The 20,667-nt window shown below is 44.7% G+C and overlaps 1 protein-coding gene across 1 annotated transcript; it reads right to left on the bottom strand.

Annotated features, from left to right (window-relative positions):
* Positions 1–1,731: 1,731 nt before the first annotated feature.
* Positions 1,732–18,689, bottom strand: LOC137805378 (kinesin-1 heavy chain). Its single transcript, XM_068605273.1, has 26 exons — positions 18,320–18,689; positions 14,090–14,177; positions 13,881–13,954; positions 13,680–13,784; positions 12,919–12,967; positions 12,497–12,552; positions 12,314–12,401; positions 12,096–12,220; positions 11,875–11,979; positions 9,938–10,083; positions 9,610–9,758; positions 9,186–9,376; positions 8,678–8,746; positions 7,098–7,304; positions 6,793–6,936; positions 6,399–6,587; positions 6,187–6,304; positions 5,501–5,556; positions 5,259–5,368; positions 5,032–5,133; positions 4,779–4,839; positions 4,549–4,620; positions 4,285–4,389; positions 3,970–4,186; positions 2,971–3,124; positions 1,732–2,451 (listed from the first exon to the last, which is right to left on the bottom strand). Exons 1-26 carry the CDS (start codon positions 18,443–18,445, stop codon positions 2,448–2,450), a joined length of 2,910 nt encoding a protein of 969 aa, XP_068461374.1. The 5' UTR covers positions 18,446–18,689; the 3' UTR covers positions 1,732–2,447.
* Between the last annotated feature and the right edge of the window lie 1,978 nt (positions 18,690–20,667).

The raw sequence follows: 20,667 nt of genomic DNA, 5'->3' as shown, positions 1-20,667 counted from the left end.
TACGACCTCAACTATTTTTTGCTGTTTTTCTTCTTTATTTTTTGTTGCATCTACTACTTTCCCCCCATTTCATGTCCAGTTTTGGTGGAAGGTCAAAGGATAAACATGTCGAGGTCCGTGGTGCAAAGCCTCCACTAATGATGAAGATCACACCGAGGGAACAAAACCATCTCAGAGAGACACCGACCACGCCCTCCCCTCCGCCAGAGACGCTGCTCCTCCTCCCTGCAGCTCGTAGAAAGTAAGTTACGACCACTTCAATTATTCGCTGTCGACACAAAACGGTTCAATTTACAGGACTTTGGAAGCTTCTATTATTCTCCGGGTTGAAAAAAAAAACCAGCCGCGTATGGAGTGTTAATTCTGAGTGCAGGTATAGTGAAGAAGTGCTATTAAACCCGACTTTCCCGTTCCAAGACGACACGTTTTAGTGCGACTGACATCTTGGGCGAGAAAGCCACAACCCCCGCCCCTCCCTCTCTTTTGTATTTCTAAAAAAAAAAAAAAAAAAAAAAGCTTTTGTCTTCATCTAGGAACGCAGCAGGTAGTGAAGCGTCGCCGTCTCCTCGTCTACTGGGAGGACGGCAGCAGATCTCACGTTTTAGGTCCAGGAAAAGTTCTGCGGCAGAAGTCCTCGCTGAGAAAATACACGGAGGGCCGAAAAGAAAGCGGAACAAGGCAGGAGAGGGAGGGGCTTTGTGACGCCATGTGGCAGAAATACACACCTCGATCAAACCCGCCAGTCGACTGATATACAGTGTGTGTTTGTGTGTGTGTGTGTGTGTGTTTTTACAGTACATTGCACAAGATGTTAGTGTCACGCTGGGGTTACAATCACATCGAGCTCTTTGCAGATGCAGTCACGGGGTTAAAAAAAAAAAAAACAAGCTGTGGTGGGAATTAAAAACACAACAAAAGACAATAACACACACAAAATAAATCCTAAACCCCCATCGCTCCCCTCCCCACGGCTAGATTTAGTTAAATAAAACCTCCTCCAGGTGTTGTGAGAAGATTGTTGTGCAATTTTTACACCCGGCTCTCTTGACAGATCTACACAAAGCTACGGGAAACAATGAAAGAGACACATTTTTTTTAAAAACAGCGAAAAACACGTCGCTTTTCTGCAAACTTAAAACAAAAAAGGGGGTCCTAAATCTACCAAAATCAACAACCCGAGTGTCATGGAGGGATGAAACACAGAGGGCGGGGCATGAAGAGAAATCATGACGCGAGAGGGATCACACCGTTACAACAAAACAAAAAAAAACACAATTTTTGGAGATGAGCGAGCGACGGCGACCCGACTGGGGACAATACAAGCATTTATGTGTGTGTGTGTGTGTGTGTGTGTGTGCTTTAAGCCGGCAGACTACGTGCCTCAATGTGCAGAGAGATAGAAGCGGCGCCCGTCAACATGGAGAGAAGCACTAACAGCACATTTAGCTACGTAGCATGGGCTATGCTAAACAAAACAAAAAAAATAGAAAAGTGGAAGTGTGTTAACCGGATCGTCCCCTTCCTTCCTTCTTTCCTTTCCTTACATTCTTTACATCCTTCTCATAAAGTCCCCAATAACGAGTATAGGTTCTCTTTTTAACTTAAAGATAAAAACGAGTGGCCTCTGCGGGTATTTTGTTAAATACATCTACAGTACGAAGTCGCACGTCTCTCCCTCTCCCTCTCCCTCTCTCTCTCCCTCCCTCCCTCTCTCTCTCCTTCTCCCTCTCTCTCTCCTTCTCCCTCTCCCTCTCAGCAGTGCTAATGTTCCATCTGTACGAGAGCGCACAGATCAGTAGTGCTCGACGCCACCTCGTCAATTAAAAATAAAAAAAACACAGTTCCCCTCCGTAGTTCACTTTCTGTTATTTCCTCTCCTCAAAAGGAGCGTGTGAACTCTCGTCAGAAGGAAAAGCCGTGAGAGCGATGAGGAGATGAAGGTTTCATCCTAAAACGGTCGCGCTCGTTCTCGTGGTCTTTTTTCAGTTTCAGGTTGTATTTTTTAATCTTCTTTCAGATCTTTCTACCCTCACAGTGCAGAACTACTCAAACGACGACTGACTGACTGACTGAGTCCGTTTTGTAAGTTAAAATTTGTTGTGTTTTTTTATTCATTAATATAATTATCATCATCATATCCAGTACGAGAAAAAGAGATAAGTCGTGATGAGGATCGGGGGAGTGAGGGAGTGGGTGGAGGTGTGTGTGCATGTGTGTATGTGTGTGTGTGTGTGTGTATGTGTGTGTGTGTGTGTGTGTGTAGGGGGGCTGGAGCTGTACAGGCCGAGGAATATTTATATATTTATAATTCAGAAACTCCTTCGTGGCTCCAAAAAAGCAGCGACGAGGAGTCCGATTCGCTGCGATGGAGCGACGTGTCGGGCGGTGTGGGGGTCGGGGGGGTGTCGGCTTCTTCAGTGGCGTCGTCCTTTCGATCTCGCCGCCGTTCAGCTGCGAGATGTCCGGAGAGAAAAGACGCCGTTAGAGATCAAACATCAACAACCGTCCGTCACGCAGCCGACAGGCTACATCTGGACGCGGCAAACTCATTTCAGGTGATGCAAAGAAAAGAAAATCATTTTTAAAAAAGGGCGGAAGCTTCCGTCACAAACAATATCTGGATATCAACATTAAAAACTGGATTCCCAACTGATTGGAGCGGTACCCGCTGAGGTAAAAGTAGAACTCCTTTGAAGTATTTCATTCCTGGATTTTTCTCCACTTCATTTCTGTATTTACTGATTTATGTAACTTTTGGATTGTTTTCAGTCTCATTTCTAATTCTAAAAAGCTGTCCTTCAACTTTACGTTTTAATAAATAAAAGTTAATAACTATTATTTCTGTTCTTTCACTCAATATAACATGCAACTTTCAACAGAGAGGACCTGATGGACCTTCAGGGACGTCCTGGTTACATTTTATGACGTTTTTCCTGAACAGAATCTAACTGGACGGCGTCTTATTCTCACTTCTTGTCGGGTTTGCTGCTGCCGGCGCCGGCGCCGCCGCTCCCTCCCCTGATGGACACCGTCTGGCTGTTCTGGTAGAAGCCTCCTCCGATGCGGTTGACGTTGGGGTGAGTGGGAGACGCCACCGGCTGCTGCCCGGGCCGGATCGGCTTGGCTGGAGGAGGAAGAGGAGGAAGAGGGTTGTTTGAGATGTCGGGGATGTAAACTAATCTGTGTAATCTGATGAAGTTCCACAAGACGACATGCGTCTTCTGCTTCTCATCTGAGGGTTCATACGCATTCTGACCAATAGATTTACAACTTTAACCCAAATGTCCAGGACATTTGACCACATTTCTACCACTTTTAACCACATAGCCATCACTTTTAACCACATAGTCATCACTTTTAACCACATTTCTACCACTTTTAACCACATAGCCATCACTTTTAACCACATAGCCATTTTCATCACAGCCTCTTTTTACATGAGCACTGTTTTGAAGAATTGATCTTGGTTTGAGTTTATTCAACAGAATACAAACATCAAGACCACCAAGTTGTCACCATAGCCGTCACTTTTAACCACATAGCCGTCACTTTTAACCACATAGCCATCACTTTTAACCACACAGCCATCACTTTTAACCACATTTCTACCACTTTTAACCACATAGCCGTCACTTTTAACCACATAGCCGTCACTTTTAACTAAATAGTCATCACTTTTAACCAAATTGCCGTAACGTTTAACCAAATTTTGAGCAACCATGAGGTGAAATATGTGTGTCAACAGTAAAGTGATAAAATGTCAAGACAATAGTTTGATTAAAAGAATAAACATTTATATAGATGCCTGTATGTATGCTGCTGATATTTTGAGCCTCTTTCTTTTAAAAGCAGATTCATTATTTCAAACTCGGCGTGAATGAACGTCACGAACACATGAATGTAACACATTTATAGGACTTTTACTACACTTTTAAAACTCCATGACTTGACTGTAAGAACCCTTCTTACCGATCTGGGCCGAGTGGCCCCTGCGGGCCATGTTCTTGGCCCTGACGGCCTCCTTGATGCGGTCCACCTCCTGCTGGTAGCGCTTGCGGTCGCGGGCCGCGTTCTCCTTGGCCTCCTTCAGAGCAGACTCCAGGGCCTTGACCCGCTCAGCCGTAGCACGGAGACGCTTTTCCAGTTTCGGAAGCTCACAGCGCAGGTCTGCATTATCACGTACCAGCTGCAGGGAGGAGGAGGGATGTGCATTTCATTGAGATAACGACAGAAAGGTAGAAGACGAGGCGGAGAGAGAAGAAGAGAGAGAAGAAGAACTCCCACCTGTTTGTGAACCTTGGTGAGCTGCTCAAGATTGTTCTCAAGAAAGGATATTTTCTGTTTCTGCGCCGCGCTGCCGCCCGTGTCGTCAGAGTCCATCTCGGCGCTCTGAAAAAAAAAACACGGGCGTCAGGACTGATGACATCATCGGTCAAGCTAACTGTGTTGATGTTTCGTGGCAGAGCTGCGGTGTCATTTTGTAAAATCCCCCTCGTTGCATCTGGAAGAGATTTTCTTTGTCAAACCGAATGAACGTCTAGAAATCACCTTCTTCACTCTGGTAGCCAAGTCCTGGACGAAGAGCTTCCTCAAGTTGTGCAGCGTCTGCAGCTCCTTGGCCTTGAAGGGAAGCAGAAGAGGGCACGATTGAGAGACTTAGAGAACTCAATGCGGCAGATACGACCGTTGAGAGCAAAGGAAACAGAAAGTGTGAATGTCTGAGAGCTGGCAGAAGAGACGGCAGACTCCCTCCTGCAGCTGCCTTGATATGAACTCACCACTGTCTCCTCCAGACCCTTCAGGTCCTGTCTGGCCTGCTCCCTTCTGTCCTGCATCACGCTGAACAAACAACAACAAGAACAGTAAACATCTAAAGAAATGCACACGGCACAGATGAATGGATGCACGTTCATTGTGCAGCGTTAAACTGAAACGTATCGAGTCAACAGAGTGAAAACAGTAACCAGTGCAAAGCTGTGAGTGTGTGTGTGTGTGTGTGTGTGTGTGTGTGTGTGTGAGTGAGTGTCGTACGTGAGCTCGTGCAGCTTGCGGCTCTTCTCCTGGTCGGTGGACTTGAGCTTCTCGTGCTCCACCCTGAGCCTCTCCTGCTCCAGCATGATCTTCTGGTTCAGACTGGAAGAGACGACGCAGCGTCGCGTTACAGATCGACATCTCGCGCAAACAGCCGGCGCTACATTTCTGAGCCGCTGTGTTTTACGGATATTGAATGTAATGTACGAGACGGAGCGTCGTCTTACTCCTGCAGCTCGGTGATGAGCTTCTCCTTGCTGTCCAGCTCGTCCCTCAGGCTGCTGATCTGCTTCTGGTGAGCGTCGCGGTGGGAGTGGATCTGCTTATCCACCGCTTCCTGAGCAGAAAACACACACAGTTGTTCATCTAACAAAATGGAATTCGCACACACAAGAAGAAATTCACAATTTTCTTCTCTAAAGGAAGCTGAAAAACTGTTTTTATTGTTTTCCGGGGCTCAGGATCGCACCTTGACTTCATTGGCAGACTGGATCTCGTTCTGTTTCTCCATGGCGTGAACTTTCTCTGTAAAACATGAGCACAGGGTTCATCACAAGTTAGTGACGTTGATATCCGCTAAATGAGGTTTTGTTCACTCTTTAAAATCATTATTTTACATCCATCGATGTTTTGCTTATTGGTTTTGGCTTCTATGTCCGACTGCTGCTAAAAAAACAGACCGATAGGTTTGAAAAATATCTATATATGTTGTCTAAATGTTCTTTTTTTTTTTTTTACATATTTATTCTTCATTACTATCTGTTGCACAGGAAAGAAACATATTTGGTTAAAAGTCCTTGAAATTTGGTCTAAAGTCATGGAAATTTGGTCTGACTTCTGCTAAAATACAGACTGATAGTTTTCTAAAATATCTATATATGTTCTTTTTTAAAAATTTTCTTTACATATTTGGACTTTTTTACTATCCGTTGGACAGGAGAGAAACAAATTTTAAACTCTTCTGTGAGTTTGCACAAGAATTTACATTAAAGATGACTTTGAAATGAAATCCTGGTTTCTTTTAGAGTCAAATCATCGATTAAGAAAATAAAGCAAAAAGTGCCGAGTGCAACAAAATGAGACTTTAATGGCCTCCGGTGGCGTTTGAGTGCACTTGAAGCGAGCTGGAGCTCCGCCTCCTGGACGGTGACGTACCCTGAGCGCTGAGCTTCACCAATTCCTCATTCAGAGAGTCCACGTTCTCCTCCAGCTGCCTCTTCTTCTGCTCCACGTTCTGCAGGTACTCCGTCAGCGACTTGATTTTGGCCTCGTGCTGGAGGCGAGAGGGAACAAAACAGATGTTAATGCATGAGGATTTAGGCTTCACACACACACCTGTCTGGTGTGTGGTTAGTTTGTGCGTCTACCTGGGAGATGCGCAGCTGGCAGGCGGCCAGCTCCTTCTCGTTCTCGTCCATCTTCTTGTTGCTCTCCGACTGGGTTCCCTCCAGCTGCTTGCAGCGCTTCGCCATCGTCTTCACCTCCGACTTCATCTTGCTGATGTAGAGACGAGCCACCGTGAACTCCTCGTCGATCATGCCGCTGCCCTCGTGTTGCTGGAGGAGGAGGAGGAGGAGAAGGAGAAGGAGAAGAAGAATCATCATCAGATGATCATCAGAGTATCTGGACTGGCGTTGTGCTGGACACGTCTGCTGTTTAATGGTTTTAGTCCATCGTGTCACTCGACATCTTCTCCTTCTTCTTCTTCTTCTACAATCCTAGAAGCTGCCGTCGCCACACTGTTGCTATAGAAACCAGTACCTTGATGTCGTTGCTGCCCACGGCGATGCCGATCTCGGCGAGGTCTTTGAGCAGCGATGACATCATCTCGGTCACTCGCTTCTTCTGGTGGTTTGACATCTCCTTCAGCTTCTGGAGCTCAGAGTCCAGAGACGACAGGATGGACTGGAGAGAGAGGGGGGGAGGGAGAAAAAGAGAGAGAGAGAACATTTATTCTCTGGTCAAATTAAAACCACCATGAGAGAGAACAGAGAGCAGCGAGGCTGCAGCCTTCTGCCTCCGCCATCGTTTTCCCGCGCTCGTCGAGAGGAAGCGCCTCCGCTCACCGATTTCTGGCTGAGCTCCTCGCTGATGGCCTCGAACTCCTTGGTCTTGTCCTCCACCTCCTGGCTCTTCTGGTCGTAGTTGACGGCGAGCTCCTCCAGCGCCTGCAGCACCTCCTTCACCTCGTCCTTGGAGGCCTCGTTCTCCGCCTGCAGGCGGTTCAGCTCGGCCTGGAGGTTCTCGTGGTCGCGGCGGGACGAGGCTAACAGCTGGGGAGAGAAGAGGAACTCAGGATTAGCACCATGAGCTTCCCTCCTCGCTGACTTTTAAGATATCAGATGCATGCAGTAGCTCTGAAAACAACCGTATGAACGTCAGAGAAACTTCAGCACAGTCTTGTAGTCGTAATGTTATGATGCATTTAGTGCGAAAAACACTTTTTCCTCTGAGTCTGCTACTTAAAACCAGCGAGTAAACTATAGAACTAGCGTAAATAAAATTGTAAATACAACTCCTTTGTGCGTTTCCGCCCACCTCGGAATTTAAATAATAGAACCTTTTATTTAGTGGTTTTCTGACTACTCAAAAGACGCTTTAATTGAGACATAACTAAGGGGCGTGGCTTCTCGGGTTGCTGGCGCAGATTCTCTCCTGCCTCAGCTTTGCTTCGCAACGACTCTTCCAAAAGCCGGAAGAGCGACCCGAAGGAGTCCCGCGCTGTGCAACGAGCAGATGTAGGTGGAGGTGAAGTGAGGTGAGGTGAGCTGCTACCTTGAGGCGGCAGAAAACACGATCACGCCGTTGGCCAACGACGACCTGTTCTATAGTAAACGCCACTATTTCCTGCTATTTACAAAATATTTAAATAGTAAGATGCGCTGACATCGGCGGGTTGACAATGCGTGTACACTCTTGCTTGTTACACACACTCACAGGTAAATACAGTGTGAGCAGATGACAATACTGTAACATTAAGAAAGGTGCTGTGTTGCTCAACCTGCAGTTCACTCTCAGCACTCCTCATAAAATAATAATAATAATAATAATAATAACTCATTCGGAGCAGCATTGTGCCCCAAATGCCACCGACCGATTAAATACAACCGCTGGAGGCTGAAGCTCCAGCAGCCGGGAACAAAAGCCCTTCACTTCCTCCTCAATACGAGCCACAGAGACATTGGTTCAGCTCCACGAGGAACAGCGACAAAGCGTAAACAGAGCGCCGTCCTTATCAGTGAACACAATACAAAACTCATCAAAATAAACCGGAGCGAGTAGTTAAACGCTTCATTCGTGGTTTGGACATTCAAATCCTGAATAAAAGTTTTAAATGCTGCGCAGGTTTATTTTCTTTAGCCCATCAAATCTGTTTAAACTGAAGTTGCAGATAAAGTGTGATCCAAACATGGCCGACAACTTGTTTCTAAATAACGGAATATTCAGCGTTTTCTTGACGTTTAGCCTTTTAAAAAGTTTTTGCTTCTCCAAATGGACGAATCCGCCATTAGAACAGCAACACACCAGGAGCAGGTGCACCTGGCTTTTAAAAAAGTGGCGCCGGACATGAATGCACTCGCTCTGCACGATGTTTGACTAAAGCCCTGAGAGTTCGCTCTGCACCTGTCGCTCCTCCAGCTCTCACCTCATCCTGGTCCAGCATCTGCTGCTTCAGCTTCTCCGCCAGCTGGCTCTGCTGGTTGATTTCCTCGTCCTGTGAAGTGCAGAGAAAGGAAAGAAGAAGAAGAAAAAAAGAGACATTCGAGTTCAAACCAAGCAACATAAGTTTCACAGGAGGATGTGTGGCTCGAAGACGACAGACAACTGATTAACAAAATAATAAAAATGACAAACAACTATTATTATATCAATGGATATAACCTTCAAGGACTCAATCCTGTTAATCTCTCCTGTTATCCTTAATTTATTTTTACTGCATATCTTTTTACCACCAGAACCTAAAGCCGTTTTAAAAAGGGACATTTTCCTATTTGATGAGGAAATTCCATGTATACAAACCCACATTTAGGTAGGTAGGGAGATAGATAGGTAGGTAAATAGTTAGGTAGGAAGATAGGTAAGAAGATAGGTAGGTAGGTAAATAGGTAGATTTCCTCACACCTCTGTCTCAATCGTCCCGTCCTCTTGCTCACCTTATCGTCCAGCTGTTTGTAAAGTTTGGCCAGCTCAGCCTCACACTTGTCCTTCTCCACGTCGGTGAGCCGAACCCCCACCGGCACGTTGGGCGTGGAGGCCTGCTTTTCATTGATTATGTTGTCCAGGGCCTGCACCTCGGCTTTGGCCTTCTCCTTGTCAAACTGCTCCTCCAACGGCACATTTTCCCCTGAGGTGAGAGCACGCGCACACGGTAAGTATATGCAGAGCTGGATTTGTACTACTAATTAAGTATGAAAGGGAACTATCCTCAGTGCTCTCTAGACCAAAACAAGCACTTTACTTTACACGCAGTGACCACAAAACAGGAGGACCCCGAGACAAAGAAGTGTCCTCATCGAATCTAAAAAGACAGCGTTGTGTCTGAGGATGCCGTTCGTGGCCGGAGATGAGACTCCTCACCGTTCCTCCAGCGGTTGAGCTCGTTCTCCAACCAGGTGACGGTGTTCCTCAGGGTCTCGTTCTTCTTCTTCTCCCGCTCATATTTCTGCTTCCACTGCTCCGCCGTCAGCTCGACGTTCACCGTGACGGTGTTCTTGATGGTCTTTGCTCTGGGAAAAAAGAATGATAATTCAACCAAAAGGACCCCAATGAGAACATTTTGTGCACCAGTAACTTAACAAAAAGGGACATGAATGTACCAGCAACCAGGTGTGAACCATTGGTGATGAATAATGTGTGGCTGCCCTTGATTTAAAACACCACACAGCGGTGTGGCTGACCGACCAACCTTTGTCCGAACATGAGGGTGGATTTGGTTTCGCACTCGTTGTAGGAGGAAGGCGAGCAGCAGATGATGATGGTGGTTCGACAGTTACCGCCCAGCGAGTCCTGCAGGATACGGGTCATCTTGCTGTCTCTGTAAGGGATGTAGGCCTGGGAGGACAAAAACAAACAAACATGTAATCGATGCAAAGCCATCGCGGGTCAGAGAGGTCGACTGGGATGCAAAACACCTAGAGAGATTTTTCTTTTAGCTTTAAAAAAGTGGATTTACAGTCGGCTTTTTCTTGTTTTGCCGTTAACAGGTTACTTAATACGCTTGTGCAATGGCTAAGATCGCCGGTTCTTGGCGTCTCAAAACTAAATACAGATTGAGCTCAACATTGAGCATGTTTTAAAAACATTTGTAGAGAAAAGCAGCCACTGATACTGATGGCTCACACATCCGCACTAATTCTGTTTTGTTGTGCATGCGGTGCACATTATGGATGTTATGTAAATGACACACAGAGGCAACAGGATGCGATGGCTGCAATTACTGTTCTCATCGCTGTAACCTGATGCATCATTAGTATTGATGCTGCTCCTCTCTACCTCTTCCTCCAACATAGACTGTGGCTATTTGGATGGTGTACCGTGCATATACTACTCATTATATGAATAGTTTCTATCACATTCATGTAATGTGCTGTCCATCCGGGGAGAGCGATGCAAACAGCTAAGCTGAAGCAACCTGCAATGACTCTGCGGCAGGAGCGAGACATCTCTGCACAAAAGCTCATTTGTTTCAGACCGACGTTAACACATCTGAGGCTGACCTCCCTCAGGTTGTTTACAGAGTGAAGGGAGGCTCAAGAACACACCGATTGTTGATTAAAGTGTGAAATCACCGTGAAGCAGCGGAAAACAAACATTGCTCGGAGGAGAAGTTCTTATCTGCTTAAGTTATTTCTGCGACACAAAGGGGAGCCTGTAGATGATGGAAAAGAGCACTTTCACAGGCAGATGACTCATAAAGACGTCGGTGTTCCTCGAGGCTGTGCAGCTGGTGAACGCTACACTTCCCATCTGGCGGTTACTTTTACAGTAATGGCTGTAATTTCATCGTACCATAAAACATTTGGGGGGTAAAGAAAATCATCATCTGAGGTTGTTAACAAATCGAATATTTGCTGCGCTAAAACAGCGAGAAAGGAACTAAGCAAATTTGATCTTATTATGATTTGAAGTAAAACATAAACCTCAATGAGGGGCTGTGTCCAACAATGCATCGTTTCCTTAAAAACAGAAAGCTCTGTTTTTGTAAATGTCCTTGTGTTCTTCAGACTCATTTATTATCCCACACAACCCCATTTACACCCACAGTAATGCTGCTGGCTTTTGTAGCATAGCTTAAATAATACTCTGGCACAGGTTCTCTGGAAACATTGAATAAACTGCAGATTAAAAGACGAACCCCCGCAGAACCAATTTTAAGTCCCAGCATGCCTCATTCAGACAATCGTTTGGCATAAAATACGTAATTTTTCCATTTTTTGAACCGAACGACACAGTTTTTTGACGGAAACTCCTTCCTAACAGGCCAAGTCTTTGTTTTATTGTGATTTTTGTTGCAGATTCTGATTCTTTAGGTCCTAATCTTTCCATAAAAAGGTGTCTTATTGACCGCTCCAGGAGGCATTTCTGGGGAACCTGGCTCATATCATGCTCGATGTTCAAAGTTATTATCAAAATATCTTTTAAAAGTGATTTTTTTGCAGATATCCATTTTTTTCCCAAGACTTTGCTGAACAAATACATACAATAAACACAAGTATTGGAATTAATTTGGGGTTGCTACGACGACTCAAACACAGGGAAAAAGAGGTCTGGAGACAACATTTGTTCCTCAGTTTAACGGGTTAAAGCACAATCGCCAGAGAGCGTTGACGTGGAGTCACTGACCGTTCCCTCCGCCAGAGCAGAGATGACGTTCCCCAAAGACGACAGAGACTTGTTGATGTTCTTGGCTTCATCCAGCAAAGCTCCCTCTGCTCCCGTTTTACTGACCTGGAAACCACATCGACACAAAAAAAGAAACCTCAACCCGTTGCGCACAATACTTCGTCATCGATTGACGATGTAAGATATCCACCGACGTCTCCCGACACGACGGTTCTCCGTACCTTTTCACTGCCGGCCAGATCCACCAGGTAGAGTTTGCCGCTGAGCTTGTGCTCCGTCTGAGTGTTCTCCTGTTTGACGTTTATCAGGAAGATACTGTGACTCCTGGAGCTGTGCTCGTTCATGTCTAAAAAAAAAAAAAAGGGAGAAGCGAGATGGTTGAAACGCAACGGCCTCGAAGCAAAAAACTCCAGTCGATGGCGACGAGGCGGCGTCTTACTTGTAACCGCTACGTGTCTGTTCGATTTGCCTTCGTCAATCGTGTCCATGACCTCGTCCGGGCTGCAGACGAACCTCTCGGTGCAGCCCTGTGAAGAGAAGCAGAGCACGGGGCTCGATTGCCGGCCTTCACACAAGAAGCTTTACTCAAATGCTGACATGCGAGAGGAGGTCAAAGTCTCACCTTGACATACGGCACTCTGTTTTTGTCTTCGTGCACCGACAAATTGGTCTTCGACACTGGAGACGAGAGGACATTTTCACATTTAAATAGACATGTAAAGTATATATTTGGTTTATAGCTGCGTGTATGCGTCAGATATTATGTCATTGCTTCTAAAATGTTTCCCAATTTTGCTGACTTTAAGTGTATAGACTAGAAAAACTTCTACACAGCAGATAACGGAACGAGAAATGTTTTCAGTTCCATTTAACAAATGTATTTATGGTTTAATTGCAATGAAATGTAACAACCACCAAGTCCTTGTGTTTCTGAGATCATCATCATAAGGACTGGGTAACATGAGAAGCTTGAAAATATGTTTCTGCAGCTCATTTCAAACACAGAGAACAATGTGCGGTGTTCGCCGCACTGTCAACACTCACCATCCAGAAGATCCCGGATCTTGTCTAAGTAAATTTCAAAATACGAAACCTGGGAACAGAGACAGAACCGTCATCATTTGGTGAATCCACCTGCGGGATCAGACCAGCGAGACAAAAAATACACACAGGACGCCGTCTCGATGATGAAAAACAGCAGCGTAGGAGCATAAGAGGATTTACAAACACATTACACAAAAGAGGCAGAGAAAGATGTGTTTCAAAATGGCTTCCAATACATTGTTTTTCTCTTTGTTCTTATTTTCATTCCGTTTCTTTTTGTTGTTTATTCTGTTTTTCACCCCTTCAATATGTGTATAACTAATATGAGCATCAAGAAAATGTCTGATTGATGCCTACTACCAATAAAAAACAAAGAATGTGGAGAAGGAAAAAAAAAACGGCTTCTATTCTTTGAACCGAGCAAAAATAATCTTTATTAAATCAAGTTGACGTCTCGCCACGTTACAATTTCCTTCCTCCCCACACAAGCATGGATCAGCATTATTGTATCGCACAAGTAGAGTTCAACAAAACGCAGAAGCGATAGCGAGTCATCCAGGAAATGCACGACGTGTTACACGTCACCTTTATCGTCTCTAGAAAAATGCTTCGTAATAGCAAACTGCAAAAACAAAGTGTAGATAGAACAGACTAAATATTTTAAAGACAGTATCTGAATCATAAAAACATCACTCTATTTGGAGCGCAGAGTCACTTCAACCAGCACGAGCTCAACATCTTGCTCAATTCCAACTACTCACTTTGATATGAAACTCCAGGTTTTCATCCATGGAATAGATATAGTTGAAGATATCTTGCACAATCCTGGGGATGATGCCCATTCCATCCGTGTCATGGAGATTCCCCTGCAGACAAATTCAACACAACGATGTGAAAGATTTAACGAAAAAAATGTCATGTTTTATTAGAAAACAACACAAACTCTGAGAAGTCGTCCTTACCTCCATGGTGTGCGTTTTGCCAGATGACGTCTGCCCGTATGCAAAAATTGTCCCATTGTATCCCTCCAGAACATCTACGAGACACAAGGTTTTTGTTTGAAAAGAAAAAAGGCTGCACTGGTGACACTTTCATTAATTGTGTGCGCGTCTCTAAAAAAAAATAATAAAGTGTTTTTTGAGTATTGTTAAAATCCAAAGTGAGAGCTCACCTTTTACAATCTTCTGGGCGCAGGCGTTGTACACCTGTTCCTGTGTTGTATTCGACTGAAAGACTTTGTCGAACATGTACGGTTTGGACTAGAATGAAGAGAAGAAGGAGAAGTGAGTCTATGGTATTAAAAGAAAAAGGCATTATCGTGTCATTCAAATCAATAATCGGTGACATGTTTTGTAAACAGATTCTGTGCGCGCATTTGTTCGTTCGACAGCAAACGTCCGGTCGGTGTTTCCAGGGGGAAAAAAATCAAACAGGAAACAGGACTTTATGCATTCTGCATGTTGACAGAGGTACTTTGTTTGCTGTCATAACAGAGGGGCCAAAAATAAAGATTGACAGAAAATCTAACTTGAAAAAAAGGAAAAGGCGATATGCATTTCGTGTAGATTTTAAAAACATGTCAGTTTAACTGATGGGCACGTTGATAGAGTGATAGTGACAGAGAGAACGATGGTGCGAGACACAAACAGTGGGCATTGTGTCACATGATCAGTCTTGCCACCAGGACGCTCCCAAACTGACCCTTTGATTCTCTGCCGACCGCATTTTAGCCTCTGAAAGTTCGCCGTCCTCAAAACAAATTCTCCTAACTATCTCGGCGCGGCATCCACGAAGAACTAAACTGGAGGCTGAGTTCTCACCACCGGCTAAAGAGTCAGCCTACTTTAATCAAACGAGCGCGAGTTGTAGCCATTTGTGCTTTTTCTCTGTGGGTGAGTCAAAACTTCAAAGCACAACTCCAGTGGGATCGCAATCAATAGCTGGATTTTTAAAAAGGGGGCAGCCGCAGGGTAATAAAAACTGGCGCTGCAAGCAAAAATCTGAGGTTCAACTGATATGCCACGCCGTCTTCAGAGGGTTGAAGTCCCGGTTGACTCATCTGGGCTCCACCCTGACGGATGGGATTGTAGCTGTGGTGCAATAAGAGTTTAAGACGGCCCCGTCGCATGCGATAGCCCAGGTGACAAGATATCGATTCAGCTCTTAACACCCGTAAGTGGCCGACAACGCCGACAAGAAGCCGGCGTCACCTTCTAGGCGCCGCTGACTTGTTTCGGACATGTCAACCCATTCATAACTCAAAGAGAGATCACAACTGTGTCACCAGCCGGCATTAAAAAGCTACACGGGCAACTTTACCATGACGAGAACATTTCCGCTGAGATGTCCTCAATTGGCAGAGGACAGCCCGGTGCAACACAGAGCAGCCGCATCTTAAGACATTGATAATTCAGGCCAGCGAGCCACATCCTGGCAATTAACCCCGTCCAGAACAAGAGCCCTGAGCCACTATCGTGACTGCCAGACGCTGTCAGCAAACAATGGCACAGCCCCAGTTGAAAGTCCTCATTGTTGATACTGCGACTGGCCTCGTTACCTACACTTCTGTCAGACGGGATTACTTGCTGAGAATGTAATTACAATGAAAAGCATTGTTAAAAAGTATGAATAAGTGCCCTGTCACGTCTCTGCTGCGCGATGGCTTTGTTATGATACTTGCGCAGGCTAAGCCATTCAGGAGAGACCGGGACACACAGTCCAAGGTTGTTCTCGCAGCAGCCACATGGTTCTTATTGTATGATGCATGAAATCCAAATTGGATTAGAAAAAATAAGCCAGTTGTCCTACGTTTTATCAATGTAGTCTTTTTAACAACCTTGTTTCCTGGTACAAGGCTGGCAGGAAAAGAACAGGTGTCAATTGATGTTGCAACGCAAATCTGTTATGTACTTGTTAAAATGCATTAAGAGCACTTCTACTCATCGCTCTAATCCTTTTATGTTTCACACAAATCCACCGTTCCACTAAAAGTGTCTACGTTGTGTTCTGCAGGGGGAGACGTGCCAGACTACTGTACGCAAATAAGAGATGTGACAGCAAAACACGGGGCCATGACCTTATCTCTTATGTGCAAAACTGACACGGATGTAAAGGCTGCATGAATAATTCACCTGCTGCACACTCGCACTGCGCTGGCAAACCAAAACTGCTCACGACGCCCATACCACCTCATTTGGAAACTTCGTCACTCCTCCCATTCCAGCGACAGGCTGGCAGGACTTTTAAGCGAAGGCTACAGCTGAGTAACAGCGTACTGCTTGAGGGGAACAAACAGTCTGTTGAGGAGAATATCTCTCGCGCACCAAAGCAGCATCACCTAAGCCAGCAACGTTGAGGCTGCTTTGTTAGACGTCTTTAGAAGACGCAGTGAGGTCAGCTTCAACGCTGACTTGAGGACCTGCTGGCGAGGCTTCGGCCCTAAAACAGGGTCCACGCCCTTGATTGTTTCAGAAACGGATACAAATACGAGTTAAGTGAGTCAGTCACGCCGGATGAGAGCGCCTGCAAAACAAAGTACATCGCCACAATAATTGCCCTCCCCACCCGGAGAGAGATTGCCCGCTGCCTGGCCAACTGACTTCTCTGATTGGTGGAACAGCTGGTTACCAGGAGAGAAAACACAGAGGGATTACCCAGGAGGCCTTTGATGCTGCTTACGGGCACTGTTTGTGTTGTACTTCTCAAGAGTAGATGCACTAGCAGAGCCTACAAAAAGCTCTACCCTGCAACACGTGCATCCTTCACAACATGCACTGGTATTTTGCCACTATGGCTGGCACTCTGAACTGGGCTGGGTCACACCATGCCTGAGGGGCACTGGCAGTACACCCGCTATTAGTTAAAGACCTCAAAATAGTGCCAGCAAAACTGTTCAAGAAGTCACCACCGCACAAACAGTCTTCCGTGTCTTGTACAAAAAGAAAATGAATAGCCTTGACATACTCTAACCCCGACAACTAAATTAGTAGTTAAATTACAAAGAGGAGGCGATTCATATCCACTTGCTACTTACTGTGAATGAAATTTAAGATCAGTTTCTATTTCCTTGTAAACTCTTTTAACAAGACAAAGTCCACAAAGAAAAGAATGTACGAAAGGAGAGAACTAATGTTTAACTACAACTATTTTGTCAAGCTTTACAGCATTGGCTTTTCCTTGTTCAGCATGTACAAACTTGGGACGTTAGCCCAGGCATTTATGCTGTTGTTATGCTCCCGAATTAGTACAGTCATAAGGCAAAGACATAAGACCTTTTGCATGCTGTAGCGTAGAGGCACGCCATGGCATGAACACAGGTTGTGTGAAGTAAAACGTGTTATTTCAAGACGTAGGCACAATGCACGTCATTTGCAACTTGACCTTGGGACAAATCTTTGTTGATTTAGTAAAAATGGAATTAACATGGCTCTGCATTGGAAAAGGGCATTTCCTTCCTCCGTTTGTCACAATGGAAACTGTGGCCAGGACGATAGCCCTATCAAGTGCTTGATCTGCCCCACTAATCAAACCAAAGACAACAAACTGTGGCTTGATCCCAGCCTCTAAAACGTAAAGAAAACAGATTAAAGATTTTACTCAAAGTGGCACTTGTTGTGCCGTATTAACTGTAAAGTGTCAAGTCACTGAAGGCCAGCAGTAAAAAAAAAAAAAGAGAATACCACTGGGCTGAATATAATTTGACATGTCAAGTGCCAATGACATAACTATGACATTATCAGTGCCTGGGAGGCTGATTCTATATCATGTCATATTCAATAAAAGGTGACACCAGCTGGTCTGCTAGCTAATGTTAGCTTTAATTAAGCAACAGTATTAAAAACCACCCAGCTAGCCAAGGCCGGCTAATCTGTCACCTACCAGCTGGCCTCCTCGCCTGCTCGTTTGTTAGCCAGCTAGCTTAAATCAAAGCTGGCTTAACGTTACGCAAACCGCAACATAATCAATAGCTCGATCGGTACAGAAGCACGTCTGCTTGTCAATTAGAGTCTTGGTAGTAGTGTGCACACAGCGGTATGAAGACGACATGTTCAACCAATGTGTCGGTGGCTTTGTTGAATGACAGCTCGCTAGCCGGGACAGGGAAACGGGGAGTGAAAGAAAAGTGTCATTTTTACGTCAAAAAACAAGTCGACTGGCACGTGGAAATGTTCATTTAAAGGCTGCTGCCGGGTGTTCGTGATGTGGAGACAGAATAAGTGGGAAGTTTTCGTGCGAAGGACTTGTTTTGGTGTTGTCTTTCAGCGGATGAGAGGGCCGGCGGGGGAACAGGTCAGGTTAGCTAACGAGCTACAAGACAATCAAAGATGGCGGCCCGCTGGATGTCCCAACAGGCTCTGTCATGTGGGGCCAGTTTAAAGACCTTCAGCACGAAACGACTCACCGCGATTATAACGTCCTCTTCCCCCTGGAACTTGGGGATGTATTTGTCGCCTCTGGCCACCTCGGAGCTGTTCAGGGGCCTGAAGCGGCACATCACTTTGATGGTGCACTCCGCCGGGTCGGCCATCTTCCGCGGTTCACGAGTGGAAATTCACCGATGGAAAAAAAAAATAAGTGTGTATCCTGGATCCTAGGAGGGAAGATACAAAAGGAGGAGAGGGGGGAGGCCGAGCCCCTCGGTCCCGATGTAAGGTGCTGGGAAGGACGGTAATCTGTCGGGCATGCGACACAAATCCTTGTTTTTTCGCCTCTCCAGTCTTAGGAAGCCATGATACCGGTGGATCAGCGGCCACCTCGCCCCTCCTGCTGCTGTGGATGTGGATCACGATGACGTCACCCCGGCGCTCCCCTCCTCGCGCTGTCTGGCTGTTGTAAAATACATAATAAATAAACAAATAATATTTTATTTATACTATATATGACAAGATGACATAACTTTATATATATATATGTATATATATTTTTTATTTTTTATTATTATTATTTTTTAAATAGATCAATAACAAAAGAACCGGGACAGTGGTGCTCAGCGATCAACCTCCTGCTCAACGTCAGAAAAACAAATTGAGCCGATTGTTGATTTTAGAAAAAAATGAGGTAAAATACACACAACTGTGTTACAAGTCTCCCTCGTGGTGGGAAAAAAAAGCTCAGGAACTGCTGTGTATGTGGAAAAAAAATGTAAGACTTTAAAATGTCCATGCCAAGTTCTTGTTAACTTTTACAGAGGAGCAATAGAAAGCATCCTGATTGGAGAAAAATACAAACTGGCAAAGGATTTGCACAACCCAGAACAGGAGGAACTCCACAGGGGGTGATTAAAACGGCCAAGAAGATAATGGTACCAATCTACAGAGTATTATTGGTAAAACATAAAATGAAAAGGTGCCTGTGAAGAGCTTAAATAATAATAAAAAACAACATTTACCCCGGACTGAGTTCCCACGATAATATAATTTAGCTTTTTTACGTTTTACAGGAAAAAAATAGGACTGCAAACAGCATTTTGTTTCACATCCCTGTATAGTACAATGAAAAAGGAAGCATTGTGAACTTGAAAAAAAAAAACTTTTCTTTTCAACCTGTACAACTGCGCTTAGATTTTAACGTTTCCCCGATAATAAGTTGAAACACTGACACAGACGATGATGTCACAGAGGGTGGTAGACATATTTCCTGAGCGCTGCTTTAAGGAAAATGTAAGGGAAGTATTGTGAACACTGGCGCTATTGTTGAACCCAAAAGAGGACATTACTGTATCCTGTGACTCAGCTGTCATTAGGAGAGGGAGCTGCAGCTGTGAGACCTCTTAAATAAAAATGCATCATGTCTGACCTCACTCAACAGATGCCATAATGGAGCAAAAGCCACGGCAAACACATTTTCTGGCCGCTCCCTGAAACAGCGAGGGATATCCTTTTTCATGTTGGGAGTGCTAATCCAAATACCAGTTCTACTGGCCCTCTGCTGCAGCGACAGGGTGTGGTGCTTCTGTGTGAGCTCGCAGCAGAGTCTGGTTGTCCTTGAGCAAAAAGTCCCCACGGGCCACAATGTCTACTGTTCATCTTTGACTTGACTGGGAGAATAAACAAAGGGGGTTATGCAGTAACATGAGCTGGTTTTGTACCTTTTTCTTTTACAATTCTTTACACATCCTGATACTTTGGAAAGAGAAAGCAGGCTCAGAGTTACATATTTATAGGAAACCCTCCACACCATCCTAACTGTGTATCAAAGGGCTCAGCGTCTAGCTAAGCCTATTAGGTAACAGCTGTCCATATCTTGGTTATTATAGTATTGTAGCGGGATGATTTACTTTCATTAGGAATTTGTTAGACTGCAGGTATTGACGTGTTTGGGGAATACACAACATTAATCTTTGCTTGTCAGGCTTAATTAGTCATTTTCTTAATTATTTTTTTTTTGCCCTTGTAAATCTATATGTTGTGTTATGACTTGTTCTGCTTTTCATTTTGTGTTTGTATTGAAGTTTTATTGCTGAATAAACACTTTTTATCCTTTAAGTAAAATATACATGGGTCGAAATTGACCCGTAACACCATTGATGTTAATATAGTTAATAATTTTAAAATGAACAAATAAATGAAGCAAAAGTCTTTGAGAGATGTGTTCTAATACCCCTCAGTAATAGTCAGGTAACACAACAACCTTTCATTTATTTATGTGATTTTCTTGAGGTCCATTTTACCATTTTTTAATAGAAATCCAGGGATATCCTGACAAAGAAAAGGCCCAGAAATATTAAAAGATACAACAATATGTTCATGG

Source organism: Clinocottus analis, unplaced genomic scaffold, assembly GCF_023055335.1.
Source record: "Clinocottus analis isolate CAN_PGR_092001 unplaced genomic scaffold, fCliAna1.0.p SCAF_11, whole genome shotgun sequence".
In the NCBI taxonomy this organism is placed as follows: Eukaryota; Metazoa; Chordata; class Actinopteri; order Perciformes; family Cottidae; genus Clinocottus; species Clinocottus analis.
The sequence above is the reverse complement of the archived record's forward strand: the minus strand, read 5'-3'. Positions and strand labels throughout refer to the sequence as shown.